This window comes from Pollachius pollachius, assembly GCF_949987615.1.
Source record: "Pollachius pollachius genome assembly, chromosome: 16".
NCBI lineage: Eukaryota > Metazoa > Chordata > Actinopteri > Gadiformes > Gadidae > Pollachius > Pollachius pollachius.
Genome location: NC_136949.1, coordinates 10,478,928 through 10,495,555, shown reverse-complemented (window position 1 = coordinate 10,495,555; position 16,628 = coordinate 10,478,928). Strand labels below are relative to the sequence as shown.

General features: G+C 46.7%; 1 protein-coding gene across 1 annotated transcript; it reads left to right on the top strand.

Annotated features, from left to right (window-relative positions):
* Positions 1 to 5,918: 5,918 nt before the first annotated feature.
* On the top strand, positions 5,919 to 15,783 carry LOC307087970 (14-3-3 protein beta/alpha-like). The gene is made up of 6 exons (XM_079753685.1): positions 5,919 to 6,064; positions 6,692 to 7,184; positions 13,952 to 14,084; positions 14,257 to 14,420; positions 14,801 to 14,896; positions 15,495 to 15,783. The coding sequence occupies exons 2-6, from the start codon at positions 6,879 to 6,881 to the stop codon at positions 15,558 to 15,560; spliced, it is 765 nt and encodes a 254-aa protein (XP_079609811.1). The 5' UTR covers positions 5,919 to 6,064; positions 6,692 to 6,878; the 3' UTR covers positions 15,561 to 15,783.
* Positions 15,784 to 16,628: the final 845 nt, after the last annotated feature.

The window sequence follows — 16,628 nt, the reverse complement described above, 5'->3', positions numbered from 1 at the left end:
ATAAAGGCTAAGAGAGAGAGAGAGAGAGAGAGAGAGAGAGAGAGAGACAGAGAGAGACAGAGACAGAGACAGAGACAGAGACAGAGAAAGAGTCAGAGACAGGGACAGAGACAGAGACAGAGACAGAGACAGAGACAGAGGCAGAGGCAGAGACAGAGGCAGAGAGAGAGTTAGGGCAAGTGCAAGTGAGACGCCATGGTGCTGGTCTCTGTATCATCTCCACTTCAAAAAGTCTAATCTAGTCATCCATGTAAAAGTCGAGTGAAAACAGGTGTAAGTGTTGTCGATGACTGTGGCCATCTGGTGTAGCTACTACATTTGTTTTCCAATAATGGGGTTGTCAGTTCGATTCCCGTCCCACGGTTTGGCATCACCACAGAACAAGCATACGCATGGGACACCACAGTTAACACATGCATGCATCTTAGTACAGCAGTAGGAAGGAGGTTAGCTGTACTGTAGCCTAGCTTATAGCCTGGAGCAGAGCAAGGACCACATGGTCCAGATTCAAAGATGCTCAGATGATTTTCCTTATCACACGCACGCACACATAAAAAAGAGATTATCGAGTGTTCGGCAAACAACGTTTGGTACGAGAGCATTCGGCATCGACGGCACATTCATTTTACGTCAGTGTTGCTAGGTAACGGGACCAAATGCACCGCTGATATTTACAAGTGTGTTCAAGTGTGTGTGTATCTATGTGTGTGTGTGTGTGTGTGTGTGTGTGCGTGCGTGCATGTGTGTTTTTTGTTAATTAGCAGATCAGATGAAAGCCATGTGGAGGACAGTGCTATGGCTTGCATTAGCATTAGCTGAGCCAGCTAAAAGCTAGAGTCACCGTGACTGGAAGGAGCTCCACCGGGTGGGCACAACAAAAAAAAGATTCACCGTCACCATGCCCCACCTCCACCTTTTCTAAAACAAAATGAACTTTAACCTAATCTTGGCTTCTTTCCCTCACAAACAGTAGAGCGTAGACCTTCGGCGCAGTGGCGTGTGTGTTTGCGTGTTGTTGCATGCATATATATGTGCATGCACATGTGTGTAAGTGTGTCTTTGTGTGCATGTGTGCATGTATGTGTGCGTGTGTCTGTGTGTGCATGCGTGTGTACGTACGTGCGTGCGTGCTTGTGTGCATGCGTACAAGTGTGTGTGAGTCCAAGATGGTACGGCCAACACCACCTGCCTCCTTCGGCCTCCACCATCTGTCCTATGCAGTTGAACTCTTCCTGGATCCACTGTTCAGGATCCTCTGAATCAAATTCAATCCTAATCTCTCCCTTCCTCTTAATCCCAAGACTTCAGGGAATCGATGGCTAAGGCCACGACTACGTCTACGGCTGTGGCGATAGGATCAACAGCGGCACCACATTCGTCCACTGATCTTCCTTGGAAATGAATGCATTTTAAAAGTCGAGGGAGGAGTTGCTTCATGCCTCTGTACTACTGCCTTTTGTGCAGCTTCATTTGCATACTCTGTGGCCGTGCCCAGAGTCGTCGTCGCTTCAAGTTCCTATCTGACTGAGAGGGGAGGAAACGCTAGGGGAGGGGAGGGGAGACAGCAAAGGACAACAAAGGAGAGGAGAGCAGAAGAGAGGAGAGGACAGCAAATGAGAGCAAAGGAGCACTGATGAGAGAGAGGAGAGGAGAGGACAGCAGAGGAGAGAGAGGAGAGGACAGGAGTGAAGGGTGGGGGAGGAGAGGCGAGGAAAGGAGAGAAGAGGAGAGTACCATGTGAGGGGGTAGCAGAGCAGGGTGAGTGGATGATAAGAGTGAGATGTGTGTATTATTAAGAAGAGTGGGTGTACTTCTATTGAGATATTGTTAAACTGCCTCATGCATTGAAATAAGCACATGGCTGAAGAAGAAACAGCATCATGCGATGCCTGCTCTTACTCTCTCTCCGTCTTACACAAACACACACACACACACACACACACACACACACTCTCTCCGTTTCTCGCGCTTTTTCTCTCTCTCACACACACACACACACACTCTTGCTCTCATTTCTCCCTGGCTCTTCCTCCCCTGTCTACTTACCCAGTACTTAATATTCACCATCATAACCAAGAAGCCCTAATAATAATCATTAGACGTCAACACAATGGCAGCACAGCCCCGGCGTTCCTTCTCCTTTAAATCACCAGCTTACATGGAGCCCCCGAGGAGCTACACTACCCTGAAGTAGAGGATTGTGGGTAGTTGTCGCCCACCTGTTGCGTAATGAGGGCCTAGGCTCGCTCTCTCCCTCCTCCTCTATCCCGTGTGTGTGGAGGAGGAGGAGTGATGGTGTGGGGGCAGGAGGGACTACTGTGTGTCTGTGTGTGTGTGTGTGTGTGCCTGTGTATTCACAATGCTAAAGCTAAGAACTGTAGCTTCCACCTACTCGATGGTTTTCCATTGCAGTTTGTCTCAATATTACAGTATTCTTGTGTGTGTGTGTGTGTGTGCGTGTCTGTGCGTGTGCGTGTGTGTGAGGTGTGTGTCTTGAACGTGAACGTGTACGTGTGCATTTGTGGGTGTTGGTGTGTGTCTGTGTGTGTGTGTTTGTGTGTGTATGGTTGGGCGGTTATGTGTGAGAGAAAGATAGGGAGGGAAAGTAATAGAGAGGGTAAAGAGATAAAGAGAGAGAAAGCAGCTAAAATGTGACAAAAACGAGTTGAGGGACATTCCTTTTCACAAGTGTCCTCTTTCAGCACACAGACACAAACACACAAACACAAACACACACACACACACACACACACACACACAAACACAAAAATTCACACACAAAATCACCCACACCCACATCCACACACCCACTTGAGCAAAGGCAGGTCTAAGGAGTATCATACAACCCGGTGGATGTATTGTTAACAGGCGTTCACCCATTACCCATGAGCCACTGTTCATAAACCTGTTAATTTTATTCTTTTTTTCTTCCATGACACAAGAGGTATCCCTTTTCTCAGTATCATCCAGGAAGTGACATCATCATGGCCTGGATGATCGGGGGTTCAACGTCCTCCTTCCTTTTCACTATTTTGCCACAACATCACTTCCTGTTTCCCCTGTTTTCTCCTCTCACTCTGTGACATGGCCTAAAAATACCCTCTATGTACAGGGGCACGCCATTCTCAAGCCACATACAATAATATTTCCTTCCATCTCACCCCATCTCTTCACTTCCTGTTTCCGGCCGTGCTTACTTTAACTACTTGCTCCCAATGGAGAAGCCTATACTAAGAAGCCGGTTCCTCTTCCTGCCCGCCATCTTTGTTCACTTTTTCCCTTCTGCCCTTTACCGACCGACCACAAGAATCAGAATCAGAACTTTAATATGTCCCAGTTATAGTCTGCACCTCTTGAGACCATTCAGATATGCACTTATGCATTGGCAGTGATTTGGCACCAATTGACTTCCAAATATGGTCATATATTACGTTTCTGGCCCATCAGATTGAAACTCTTCCTCTGTATCTCTATTTGGTACAAGCTAGATAATCGCTGTCGTAGTAAAAAACGTTCTAGTTTTAAAAAGAAATTGTTGTACTCACATTAGAGAACGCCCATTACCGAATCTGGTTGAAAGCAAGGCAAAAACATATTCACTGAATAAAGCCTCAAATCTGGAGAAAATCGGTTTAGATTGATCCATCGATTGCTACACATTCCTTGGGGCGTCGCCAATTTTTTTGCATTAAAACTCTTGAATAAACTCTCTGCGCCGAGCACATGTTGGTCCTGGCAATTTAAAATTATTAAAATAAGGCTTCAGACGGATCAAGGCCAGACCAATGTTGCATATTCAACTACTTCATGGCAATTCATGGCTTCCACTTGTTGTTCTGTAATGTGCGAACGAAGAACGACAAAAAAATATTTTAAATTTAGGAAGTTGTTCCTACTACAGCAATCATTTAGCTTATGCTGAATAGAGATACAGGTCATTATGGATCAGGAATGTGGTAGCATCTTGCTCAAGGATGCCGTCAGGTTAGACAGTTTGCTGCATTATAGGGGATTGAACTGAGTACCTCTGGGTCCGGAGTCGAACTCCCAAGACAGTGTCACTGCCCACTTTCTCCCATTCTTCAGCTCTCTCTCTCTCTCTCTCTCTCTCTCTCTGTCTCTCTCTCTCTCTCTCTCTCTCTCTCTCTCTCTCTCTCTCTCTTTCCCTTCACACCAAACGGACAGCCTTGGGGTAAGCGGCTAATCAAGTGCTCACCCTGCCACGGCGTACTTCAGTGACTTGTGGTAAGAACTTGTCTCCGTGGCAACCAGCTCCACCAGAGGCACCTCGATGGGAGGTCATGGCATCACATGGTCTAAATTTGGTTTGTGTGGTTTGTGTCTGGTACTGGGAATGTTTTGAACAATACTGGAACGGACCTTATTCACCTAGCGGCCATCGTGATTCCATCTTGGTTCTAAATGCTAGCTGGGTGGCGGAACTGAATGCAAAATATTATACTATATTATTATATTATACACACACATACACACACACACACACACACACACTCACACACATGCACACACACACACACACACACACACACACACATACATGCAAACACACACTTACACACTGACTTAGATATGCATGCAACCACACGCAAATATAGTATATAGGGCTGTTGAAAGAGTATTATGGTGTGTCAACCTACCGTCAATGGTGATTGTCGTCAAACAAACAAACACACACTCGCCTTTTGTCCAACAAGGTGAATTTAAAACTTCCCCCACCAGTTGTGAAATCCTATATAATTTCATTTATGTTATTACATTCATCATTATTCAAACGATGGAGACATGAATTGATAGATAATGTTTCTGCAACTGTTTGTTTTCTTCCAGGCTGAGCGCGCTAGGCCTACAATAAGCGTTGCCCGGCCTGGGTTTTTCTCAGGTGCATTGTCTCGTCTCTGTAGTAAATGTGACACGTCCGTTAGAAGAGGCTGTATCGTCGGCGTGTGCGGTCGTTAGAAATTGTGAGGTGCAAGATTCGCCCGCATACCTGGACTTCAACAACACAGGAGAACGGCCCCCACAAAGAAGGGGGAGAGAGAGAGAGAGAGAGAGAGAGAGAGAGAGAGAGAGAGAGAGAGAGAGAGAGAGAGAGAGAGAGAGAGAGAGAGAGAGAGAACTTCTCCTTGGACCAAACATGACTAAAATCTCCATGAGGAATCCTTAAACTGAACTATTGCTTAATTTGTTGTCACTTCCATCCCATAATTATAATAATTTTGTAAACTTGTTAGACAGTTGGAAGCTTCAGAAATTAGTTGTCAATATTATCTAGAAGAACAATTTGCAATCCAGATTAGCATTCTATTATGGTATGTTTCCTGGTTACGCGTTCAAGCAATGCATACAGTGCGTTTGAGTATGACCTAGATAACATACCAGCATTGTATGTGACCGCTCGTGCCCTCTTTCATAATCAAATGAATGAGTTAGACCAGCACCAACTCAAATCTGAGAGGACAGTGTAAAATCCCATGACACAAGCATGATGTGTGTGTGTGTGTGTGCGTGCGTGCGTGCGTGCATGCGTGCGTGTGTGTGTTTCCTAGTTTCCTTGTATTTTACCTGAATCCTGAGTTAAAGGTTAGGACATGCCTTCTCTTTCTAGTGAAAGCGTGATATAGTATATTTTAGGGTTGAGCTTACGTGATGCTTCTTAGTAGGCCTAGGGGGCTCTGCAATTCATTGCACTGATCTCAGGAGCTGAATAGTAACAACTGTCATTGCTTACACTACCCTACATTGTGTGTGGTGTGGTGCGTGTGTGGGTGTGTGGCTGTGTTTGTGTGTGTGGGTGAGTTTGCATAGTGACGTCTTCTGGAAACACCTGAACCTTAAAATCTCTCTCTCTCTCTCTCCCCCCCCCCCCCTCTCTCTCTATCTCAGACACTCTCTCTCCCTCGCTGTCTCCCTCTCTTCTCCTATTGGTTAAACCCTGCCTTGTCTCCGCCTTCCTTGTTACGTTCGGTTGGCGTCGTACATTTTTTCATCTCTTCGAGTTGTAAGAACATTCACACGGAGGTGCAGCTTGGGATCCGCATCAAAGGTTTGTCCATACCACTGTCGACATTTCTTAGGAAAGTATATTTAATCGATTTAGATATCTATTAGTCTATAACAGACTAGCAAAGCATTTCATTTCAAGTGAGATGCCAGATCCCATCACATCTGCATTCTACATCCGTTACCAGTGGTTGAATGAGCTACATTAGGTAACGCTAGCACCTAATGTGTCTTTAAGCGACAGAGAACGATGCAGTTTTAACCAAAGGGTCGGGTTATTCGTTGCGTTTTCAGAGTTGACTGCTATCGACTAGTCGGATGACCGAAACTTGCCTACGGCGGAGATGACGCGACACTGGTTTCTGGCTCAATACACACTCATAGTGCCTGTGCTAACTCTTTTTACTTTCCCATTAACCAGAAAACGTTAAGATTAACTAGGGCTTAATAAACGTGATGTCTCCAAAGCGCCCATCGACATTGTAAAGCTATACTATAAATAAGCCTAACGTTATCGTTCCTCAACTTGTCATTTGGACCAGCTCCAGTGTTCGTCGAGATCATCCTGCTAGTGATGTCTTTAATCAATCGACAGCGCGATAGGTGTGGTTGCAAAGTAAGCGACGGTAGTGCTATTACTAATTTTAAGATTTGTTTTCCCTGTTATCAGATTCGCAGCGGAAGACATCAAAGCGGAGAGCTCACGCACACACTGTCACGCACCCTGTCACTTACACTCACACCTCCCTCCTCCTCCAGTGGCCCCACGTAAAGCCTGTGTCTCTGTGTCTCACCATTCCAAGCGACCAAGAGCTTGCACACACATACACACACAGACACACACACCCACACCCATCATGGATAACGCACCCGTGGTCGATAAAGCGGATATGATGATGAAGGCCAGGATGGCCGAGCAGGCCGAGCGGTATGATGACATGGCCGCGGCAATGAAGTACGTGACGGAGAAAGGCGAGGAGCTCACCTGCGACGAGCGCAACCTGCTCTCGGTCGCCTACAAGAACGTGGTGGGCGCGAAGAGGTCAGCGTGGCGGGTCGTCCATGCCGTCGAGGCGAAGACCGAGGTCAGCGAGAAGGAGTTGGTCGCGGCATACCGGTTGAAGATCGAGGCGGAGCTACGCCAAACCTCCAACATTGTGCTGGTGAGTAAATTAAATATTTTTGATTATAGAGGTCATTAAGACACTACTGGCCAAGTTCTATTATCTGTATTTAATTTATTAACAATTATTATATCATTATTATAATTTGAGACATTGGTCCCCACTGTATTCGCAGAGGAGGGTGCAGATTTAGCCACTCCGGGGCCTTATAAACTCCCATCATGTAACTCCTTGACACACAAGTACATATTATTCACAAACTGGGTGTGCACAGGGTTAGTGCTTTGAGGTGGGTGGATTGAGCCAAATTCTCCCTCCTAATTTCCGCTACAGCCTGTGACAGTTGCAAGACCAGTCCTGTGGTAAAACTCACCACAGCAGGATGTAGTTGCAAAATCGCAGGCAATATTGCAACTCACAATCAATTCACGTGGCGGCCATCAAAACCTTTTCTATTAGCACCTTAATGGCCGTGCTAGAGACTAGGTCGTTCACTAGCTTTGAAGCCCCTTCTACATTCATGGGCATGCTAGAGACTAGGTCATTCACTAGCTCTGAAGGCCCTTCTATCTGCATCTTCATGGGCATGACATGCTAGAGACAAGGTTGTTTACTAGCTTGGTTTGATACTCAAAATCCTTCCAGACCTTAGCCTGTCCAGGTGGTTTTGGTGGCTGTGATCCATGGGAGTTCTGAACGGTAGCCAACCATTGGCAAAATTGTGGTACCTGGCTAGATGGAAAATGGTGGCCGGTGGCAGGGTTTCCTCAGGAATGATCCGGGTTGTTAGCCTTGTTGCTTGCTGTTTGGTTTTGGTGTTTCCTTTTAGCCTCTTTGTACAAGGGTTCTTGGTGTAGTGGCTAGCACCAGGCACTAGCCTTGCCCCTTGCGGGACAAAAACCTTTTCTGACTGTAGCCCGGAAATGAAGGCAACAAAAATCTCACCAAAGGTTAGTAGGTAAAGGAATAGCCCAGCAAGGGCCAACTGTTAAGGATCTGGCGGTTTGAAATGAAAGTGTTTCGGTAATTGCTCTGGTATAAAGAGTACATGGATTGGTGGTGAGATCTGGTTGTAGTGTAGTGGCAGCAGAGAGGGAGGTTTTCTAGGTTAAATAAGGCAGAGCAGCAGAAGAACTGGGCCATGGGGCGGTTGGGAGGCTGGCTGGCTCCAAGCCACGTGGATTAATTATCTCTGCTCTCTAACACCATTTCCATTATTTGGCAGTGTGTGTGTGGAGGCATACTTTAAAATCTATTTTTACAGAGCTGCGGTATGAGAAATCAACCCTTTTTTTTTATACAAGGAAATGAATAGAGGTTTTAGAGATATCGTTGTATGATCCAAGATTCACCGTTAGAATGCATTTTTTGTTTTGTGTATTCCGTTACATACACAAAACAATCCGTTACGTATTCCCGTTACAGGAACACTATTGAAATCTGCTTACTATTGTTCCCCATAAGATGATCTAGCGGCCCCAGTAAAAAATTGACCACTAGTTTCTGAGCAGTGGTAACGGAAATGTCTTCACAGAGCCTCTGTGCTATTGAATATCAAAGTCGCCGGTCGGGAAGGCATTTGAAGAGAATAAGGCTGTGATTCTTTTAAAAATAGACGCTGTACTTTGCGCACAGCGAAGCTGGGGGCCAGTCTGGTGCTGGCTGTTGCGAAGCGTGATGTGCACGTGGATGTTGCCGGAGCCCACCACAGTAGCAGTGGTGTTGTTTGGGGGTGGGGGGGCAAGGGGCCAGTATCCAGCTGGAAAGTCCCCTGGTAAAGAGGAGCTGGAGGCAGTGTGTGATATGTGCTTTCTGCCTGCTCTTTTGTTGAAGAATTGGGGGGTGGGGTGGGGTTGAGGAGAGAGAACCTGCTCCGACTAACAGTTGGTCGCTCCCTCTCCCTTATCTAGGTGTGCGGGGGGGGGTTATGTAAATGTGTGGGATACATGTTTACAAATTCAGTTAGCTTTTTTTTTCTTGCTTTAAATCCTCCTGCCGGGAAAGGTGAAGGAGAGAGTGGGTAGCCAGGTGGGCGGGCCTTCCAAAGCCATTTGAGAGAACCGGTTAAGCCGTCAGTCAAGGTTGAAACCAGTTTGAGGTCTTCTTTGAGGTCTAAAGAAAGCCCTTGCATTTGCAGTATTATGAAATTTACGTACTGGGCGTCACAGTAGACAATTAGGGACGTGTTTCGCATCACCCAGCAGTGATCGTTCCGCCAGATAGGGGCATGGCTCAGCTTCCACCACAGGCTTGCTCTACAAGTTACTTGTGTGTAGCAACGTAGATTTTTTTCTGACATTGGTGCTGCAAAGGAGAACGAAAGGGGGAGATGGCCACTTGAATATCCTCCCATATGTGCAGTTCACCAACAAACAGGAACATCTCTCAGCTAAATTAGTCAGTTTCCTGTATTCTTATCAAGGGATACTCCCCTTATCCATTGGAGACAAGGTTATACAACCTATAATAAAGCTGCACTTCACAAAAATAAAAAAGCTGTTACTGGCAATATTTGCCATTTCTCTTCCCTGAAATCAAATTTGAGTTATACCCGAGTCTACAGTCAAATTGTAAAGCAACAGAATAATGTGAATAACTCAAAGGGCAAACATGGCCATGAAGATGATTCATGTATTAGTCAGAATCCCTGCATGGTTCACATGACAACTCGTTCATGTGAAAGCTTATGTCGCAGTTCAGTCTCATTGGAAACCGGGTGCGGTTTCCTTTTTGGAGAACGCAGCCTGTAATTTAACGGGACATTTTTAAAGAAGAACACAAAACAGATCGGTGCTGTGCAAATACGGCGGCAAATGATTTTCTCACCACTACCTGTCTTGCCAAGGAATTCCTATTGCGAGCAGCAGCTTGCCAGGGAAGAGGCCCTAGGCAGCTCGTCCTTCTGGTTGGATTGGTTCTGGGTTGATTCTGGCCCAGATCCTCACTACACACTACCTCCACAGGAGCCACTAATGCTGCTTCAAAGCAGCCTTCTCTACTGCTGCTCAAGCCTAGGCCAGTCCTGCAGGCCCCAAGTGAACTATGATTGTGTTGGCTGGCATGCATGCGGAGGAACGTGTATGGACACGCACATAACTGCTTGTTAAGTGGAAGTTTCTATACAGCAGAAGCTCTGGATTTAAGAGGATTTAATTTATAAGCATGCCAAGTACCAACAAGCATAATTTCCTTTCAGAGACTGCCCACTACAACCACAGTCTCGGCAATCACTGTCTGCCATTGGGAGCTGAAAGTACTGGTATGGTACAAGAATGGGCATCCATATTCAGTTCAGGGGAAGTAAACTGCCATTTGAAAACCGAATTCAGGACGTACATCAGTTCTGACTATTATCTATTCTCGCGCGTGTATCTTTTTATAGGGTCGGGAGGGGTGTGGGTGCTGCGGGCGGAGGAAGAAGAGATGTTTGTGCGTGGCTGTATTGTACAGCTCTGCTTCATGTACGTTTGGGGGTCTTCATGCTTTGGGTGTCAAGGAGTCAGGGGCTGATAATGGGGAGTCATGGGGCTGATAATGGGGAGTCATGGGGCTGATAATGGGGAGTCAGGGGCTGATAATGGGGGGTCAGGGGCTGATAATGGGGAGTCATGGGGCTGATAATGGGGAGTCAGGGGCTGATAATGGGGAGTCAGGGGCTGATAATGGGGAGTCATGGGGCTGATAATGGGGAGTCATGGGGCTGATAATGGGGAGTCATGGGGCTGATAATGGGGAGTCATGGGGCTGATAATGGGGAGTCATGGGGCTGATAATGGGGAGTCATGGGGCTGATAATGGGGAGTCATGGGGCTGATAATGGGGAGTCATGGGGCTGATAATGGGGAGTCATGGGGCTGATAATGGGGAGTCATGGGGCTGATAATGGGGAGTCAGGGGCCAGAACCACCCAGAGCTACGGGTTGGAATGCAACGTCTAGAGGGAGAAGGGGGTGGTTAGTGTCATAAATGCTGTAGTAGCGTTTGTTTGAATTCCCTGGACACCAGATGGGTGTTGTTTGTCGTGTTGGAACAAAACCAGTTGCCAGTAAATCCCAAAAGAATTTCTGAAGTTAACGGGAAAGCGTTCCGCTTGTGATTCCACACAGACAGACGGACTCCCTTTACACTAGGTTGTGTAACAGTAAATGTTTTATAAGACATTTACTATCTGTGGGTGTGGTATATGCCACTGTAGGCACTGAATCTATAACGGAACTTCCCCAATTCACATTCCACCATTGCTTCAGCACCATGACATGAAATACATTCCAGGGCTGTGATGACGCGTTGTGGTGTTTGTTGCTATGAGTTTGTGTGTTTATGTACACACGGCTTCAGCCGGCTTTCTGGCTCCAGGTGTGTTTTGGGTGTGAAAGCAAATGCAGCCCCTTCCTGTGAACCCCGGACCCTTCAATCCACCCACCCACCATCAGTGAACACTTCCTTGGCAGTCTGTTAGCTTATCGTGCTTTTACAAATTGTATACCACACAGTATTGTTGAAGACTTCACTCTAATTAGTCAATAACCTTTAAAGGTTATGGGTTATTTCTGAATGACTGCCACACCTGCGACCAGGTGTGGCAAACAAAATGCTCAAGGCGCCTCAGAAGAATGTTACAATTCAGCTGCCTAAGTCAATAAGAAAGCAAACGTTGTATATGAAAGTCAACTACTCCAAGTCTCGCCTGGGCCCGCATCACCACCCTGGAAGTTCATTATTGACCAATGACGGGAAAGCCTGGCAAGGTTTATTCCTTAAATAAATCCTTCCCTGTCAAATGGCATCAGGGTTAAGCCACGCCTTGGTAGTGTTTCCTGCCGCCTGTGTTTCGACTCATGCATGCGTCCAGAAACAACAAGCCGGCCAGCTCACACATCTCGTCCATCTATGGCATAGAATCTAGATGGTATGCACTCTAGTTGCCCCCGGGCCATCTGTCTGCCTAGTAGAGTGCGTTTTGATGCGGAAAAGGGGGGGGGGGGGAAGGCTGGGATTACATAACCAAAGTGTTTTTATGGTAGCTTCCCCACTACCTCCACCATCACTAGAAGGGCGAGTAAGAGTGAAGGAATTGGATAACGGTTACTCTCTGTTGTCTCTTTGAGTACCCCAACCACCCATACAGGAAGTCCTGTCTTGTTTCCTTTTTAGAAAGAATAGCGTCTCTTTCGTTTCTGCTATGGTGCGTTGGGTTCGCTTTCGTTCGTGCAGGAGTGACATGGTTTGGAGGCTGCCCTATTTTGTACGGCTATTTAAAGTATATGGCACATATTATTGGGTACGACACTGTCTCTTAACTGATTGCTTTCGGTTTGGATTTTTTTGCAATGACATTGATGATTGCGACTACCAGTAGATGATGCATTAGATAGTAGAGGTGCATTTACATTGAATCATTAAGCAGATCTCTTTTATTATACAAAGCAACTTACAATTGGAAGCTGTGAACAGGACAATCAAAGCATTCAATCAAAATTGGACGAACTACAAAAAAATAAGTTACTGTGCCTTATTGCCTAGTTTTAGAAATACAACCGGAGAGTAGCCACAGCCTACACAGACATATCTAGGTGTCTAGTGTGTCTGGTGATGGGTCACAGAGCCCTCGAGGACACGGTAGGATCGGCTCTGCAGGACCTTCACGGGCCCTCACCACTTCCCTCTCTGGCATTCCTCACAAGACACTCTCTGCCCCCGGCACCTGCGCTTCTGTAAACTTCCCGCTCTGCTTTCACATTTCACTCGCATTGCAGCAGCAGAACAATCCCTCTGGCCCCTCTTCCTGAAGCGCCTCTATTAATGCCCACCGCTGGTCAGAGTGGGAGATTGGAAGCTACTTGAAGCTGCTGTAAAACTCCCTCCCTCCCTGTACCGCTCCCTCCCTCGCTCTCTGTAACACTCCCTCCCTCTCTCCCTCCCTCTCTGTAACACTCCCTCCCTCCCTCCCTCACTGTAACACTCCCTCCCTCTCTGTAACACTCCCTCCCTCCCTCTCTGTAACACTCCCTCCCTCCCTCTCTGTAACACTCCCTCCCTCTCTCCCTCCCTCTCTGTAACACTCCCTCCCTCTCTCCCTCCCTCTCTGTAACACTCCCTCCCTCCCTCTCTGTAACACTCCCTCCCTCTCTCCCTCCCTCTCTGTAACACTCCCTCCCTCCCTCCCTCCCTCCCTCCCTCTCTGTAACACTCCCTCCCTCTCTGTAACGCGCCCTCCCTCCCTCCCTGTACCGCTCTCACCCTCCCTCCCTGTACCGCTCTCTCCCTCCCTCTCTGTACCGCGCCCTCCCTCCCCGTTACGTTTCCTCCCTCCCCGTTACGTTTCCTCCCTCCCCCCTGTTACGTGTCCTTCCTCCCCCGTTACGTGTCCTCCCTCCCCCTGACACGTGTCCTCCCTCCCCCCTGTTACGTGTCCTCCCTCCCCCGTTACGTGTCCTCCCTCCCCTCTGTTACGTGTCCTCCCTCCCGCCCTCTCTAACACACCCTCCCTCCCTGCACACTTCCTCCCTCCTGATGTTGTTCAGACATTTTCAAGTGTTGCATTCACGCACTTGTGATGGTTCTACGATAATGCTGTGTGCAAGCATGTGATTGACAGGCAAGATGGATACCCTGAACCAATTGGGGAAGAGATGCCCTGATTGTTAGGTACAAGCCAGGAGGGGTTTAAAATCTAACTACAGACCTTTGACATTGAGCATGTCACTCCCTTTTAGCGGATGGATGGCTATGCCATTTCTAGCAATTTCCAATTTCCAAAAATCTTCGCTTTTTTAAGCTGGTTCTCAATGCTCTGTGTCTCCCAGGAACTGCTGGACAAATATCTCATCAAACCAACTGCCGACTCTGCCAACGCAGAAAGCCAGGTGTTCTACCTGAAGATGAAGGGCGACTACTTCAGATACCTGGCCGAGGTCGAGTCTGAAGACGCAAAGCAAGGTAAGAGAAATACAGTCCTACTTCCACCACCAATACACCTTTGACACCACACCAACACACTGTACCATTTTTGATGTCACACGGGTGCCAAATTATTTTTGTCCTTCACCCAATGGCAGAATTGCCATTTGGTTTCCAAAAAACAAGTGACTGTGTGTGTGTGTCCCTGCAGAGACGATAAGCCAGTCCCAGGGTGCCTACCAGAGTGCGTTGGACATCGGCACTAAGGAAATGACGTCCACCCACCCCATCCGTCTGGGCCTGGCCCTCAACTACTCCGTCTTCTATTACGAGATCCTCAACGCCCCAGACAAGGCCTGCACCCTGGCCAAAAAGGTGAGGGGCCCGTAATCCATGGATACACTAGTTTAAATATTAAGGGGCAGTTGTTGCACAACACTTTTTCTATGAACGTTAATCCCAACGTATGTCGCTGTACATGCACATTCATAGTTGGTCTCTTAAGGCCTATACACGCTCTGGTAACAGCAGCCCCTAACCGACTGAAACGGTGGTCTGCAACACCAGCGCGGCGCCATGGTTTCAGAGCCGTGACACGCACATGTCGCTCAAATCAAAGGCGGGAAGGCGACGCAGCCGGCCGTGATGGCTAGGAAATGAGTAGACGGGTGTTGCTCGTATTAGACAAATAGCTGCACGCTAAACAATGGGAGCGTTTTCTATGTGGCTGACTGAGTCTTGTTTTGTGCCTGCAGGCGTTTGACGATGCCATCACGGAGCTGGACAGCCTGGCCGAGGACACCTATAAGGACAGCACCCTGATCATGCAACTCCTCCGAGACAACCTGACGGTGAGGCTGTTTGCGTGCGTGCGTGGCTGTCGTATGACGCTTATCCACCCAGTAACATTAGCCTCCTGAGGACATCCAGATATTCACGCTTGCGTTCGCAGTAAGTGTCTGGCTTCAGCTGGGAAGCTATCGATTTCCAAATATGGGAGCAGCCTTACGTTGTTGAAAGAACACCATGCAAATACCTTTCCACCCTTCAATTATTGTTTATATTGTGAAATAAAGCGTTTTCATTGCTCCATCGATTGCTGCGCTTCCCTCGAGTGCCACAATTGTTTGATAAATTCTGCAGAACGTGACCTTTAAAGTTCAGGATGGTCTCACGAGGCTACAGTAACATAGCTGTGATATGAGAAGTATACATGTCATATAACAGTGGTGTTCAAGTGCTTATTGTGAAGATAGAATAATTCAGTAAGCTAGCGCACACTTTTATCCAAAACGACTGACAAAGTCAATACAGAGACACATAATGAAGAGGCAGGTAGGGTTGAGGGCAGTTCCTTTGGCGCTTTAGCAACCAGGGCAAGCCTAATCCTAACCCTTTCCTTGCCTTCAAACCCCATATCATCAACGCCTGTGTATTTGTTGTTTACAGCTATGGACGGCTGACAACACTGACAACACGGCAGAAGAGGGTGACCCGGCCGAGGGAGAGAACTAAAGCACCCCCTAGCGGTCTCCGTGGAGAACTACAAGAGAAAAATCTTTTTACACTTCTTCATTCCTTATTGTTCCACTTGACATGATAATGGTCCCAAATGTCAGTTGTAGACACCGGCCTCTGCATCTTCAAATTTAAAAGATTTATATTCTGGAAGACTCTTGGCTCTTTTCGTTTTAGGGGGGGGGAGTGTATATATATATATATATATATATATATATATATATATATATATATATATATATATATATATATATATATGTATATATATATATATATATATAAGTCATGTTTGCCATTCCTGAGTTTTCCGTGTATTTCGGCACTTCCCCTTGCAGTAGATTATAGTAGTATTAATAGCTTAATCCATAACTGAGAATTATATATTGGTGTGTGGGTGTGTATGTTGAGGTTACTTTGGTGCGCTTTCATGGGAATGTGAACAGTGGAGCGGCAAAACGTTGCGTTCTGTGTATAAAACTGACACGTGTACGTGCTTTGTGACTATAGGAACAAACAGGACCCCGACATACATACATTTTATAAACCCCAGTGGTAGTGATTAACGCCCTGCTTTCAGCAAGCGCATTTACAGAGAACGCAGACACTTGAAATTCAGCATGTCCAGAAAATGGGGACCCTTTGAAGATCAAAAAACATGAGGTGATAGGAGACCAACATGCATGCCTGGTTTTGTTTCTCACCTGTTTTTATTTAAAGCTGACGTGGAAGCCAGTTACATTAGGGCCATACCAGTCGTTCAGCTCTGTAGTCATTAAAGGGCTTGTGCACGTGAAACGGTGTTTGGTTCGCCTGGTGATTGGATCCCAATCACTTTTGGTTGTTGGGTTTGTTTTTTGTTTACTTTTTTTCTTTTGCTTATATTTGATTGTAGTTCCTCAAGCATTGTGAAAATGTCTCATGTCACACTCATGTAATATGAAATAAAAACATTTTATAAATCATGTGGAAAATGTGCAATATCTTTCAATCAATGATTTACAGCTGAATAAATTCGAGACCTAACGTTTAACTCTCAACGAAAATAGGGTTCCATGAAGCAAAATC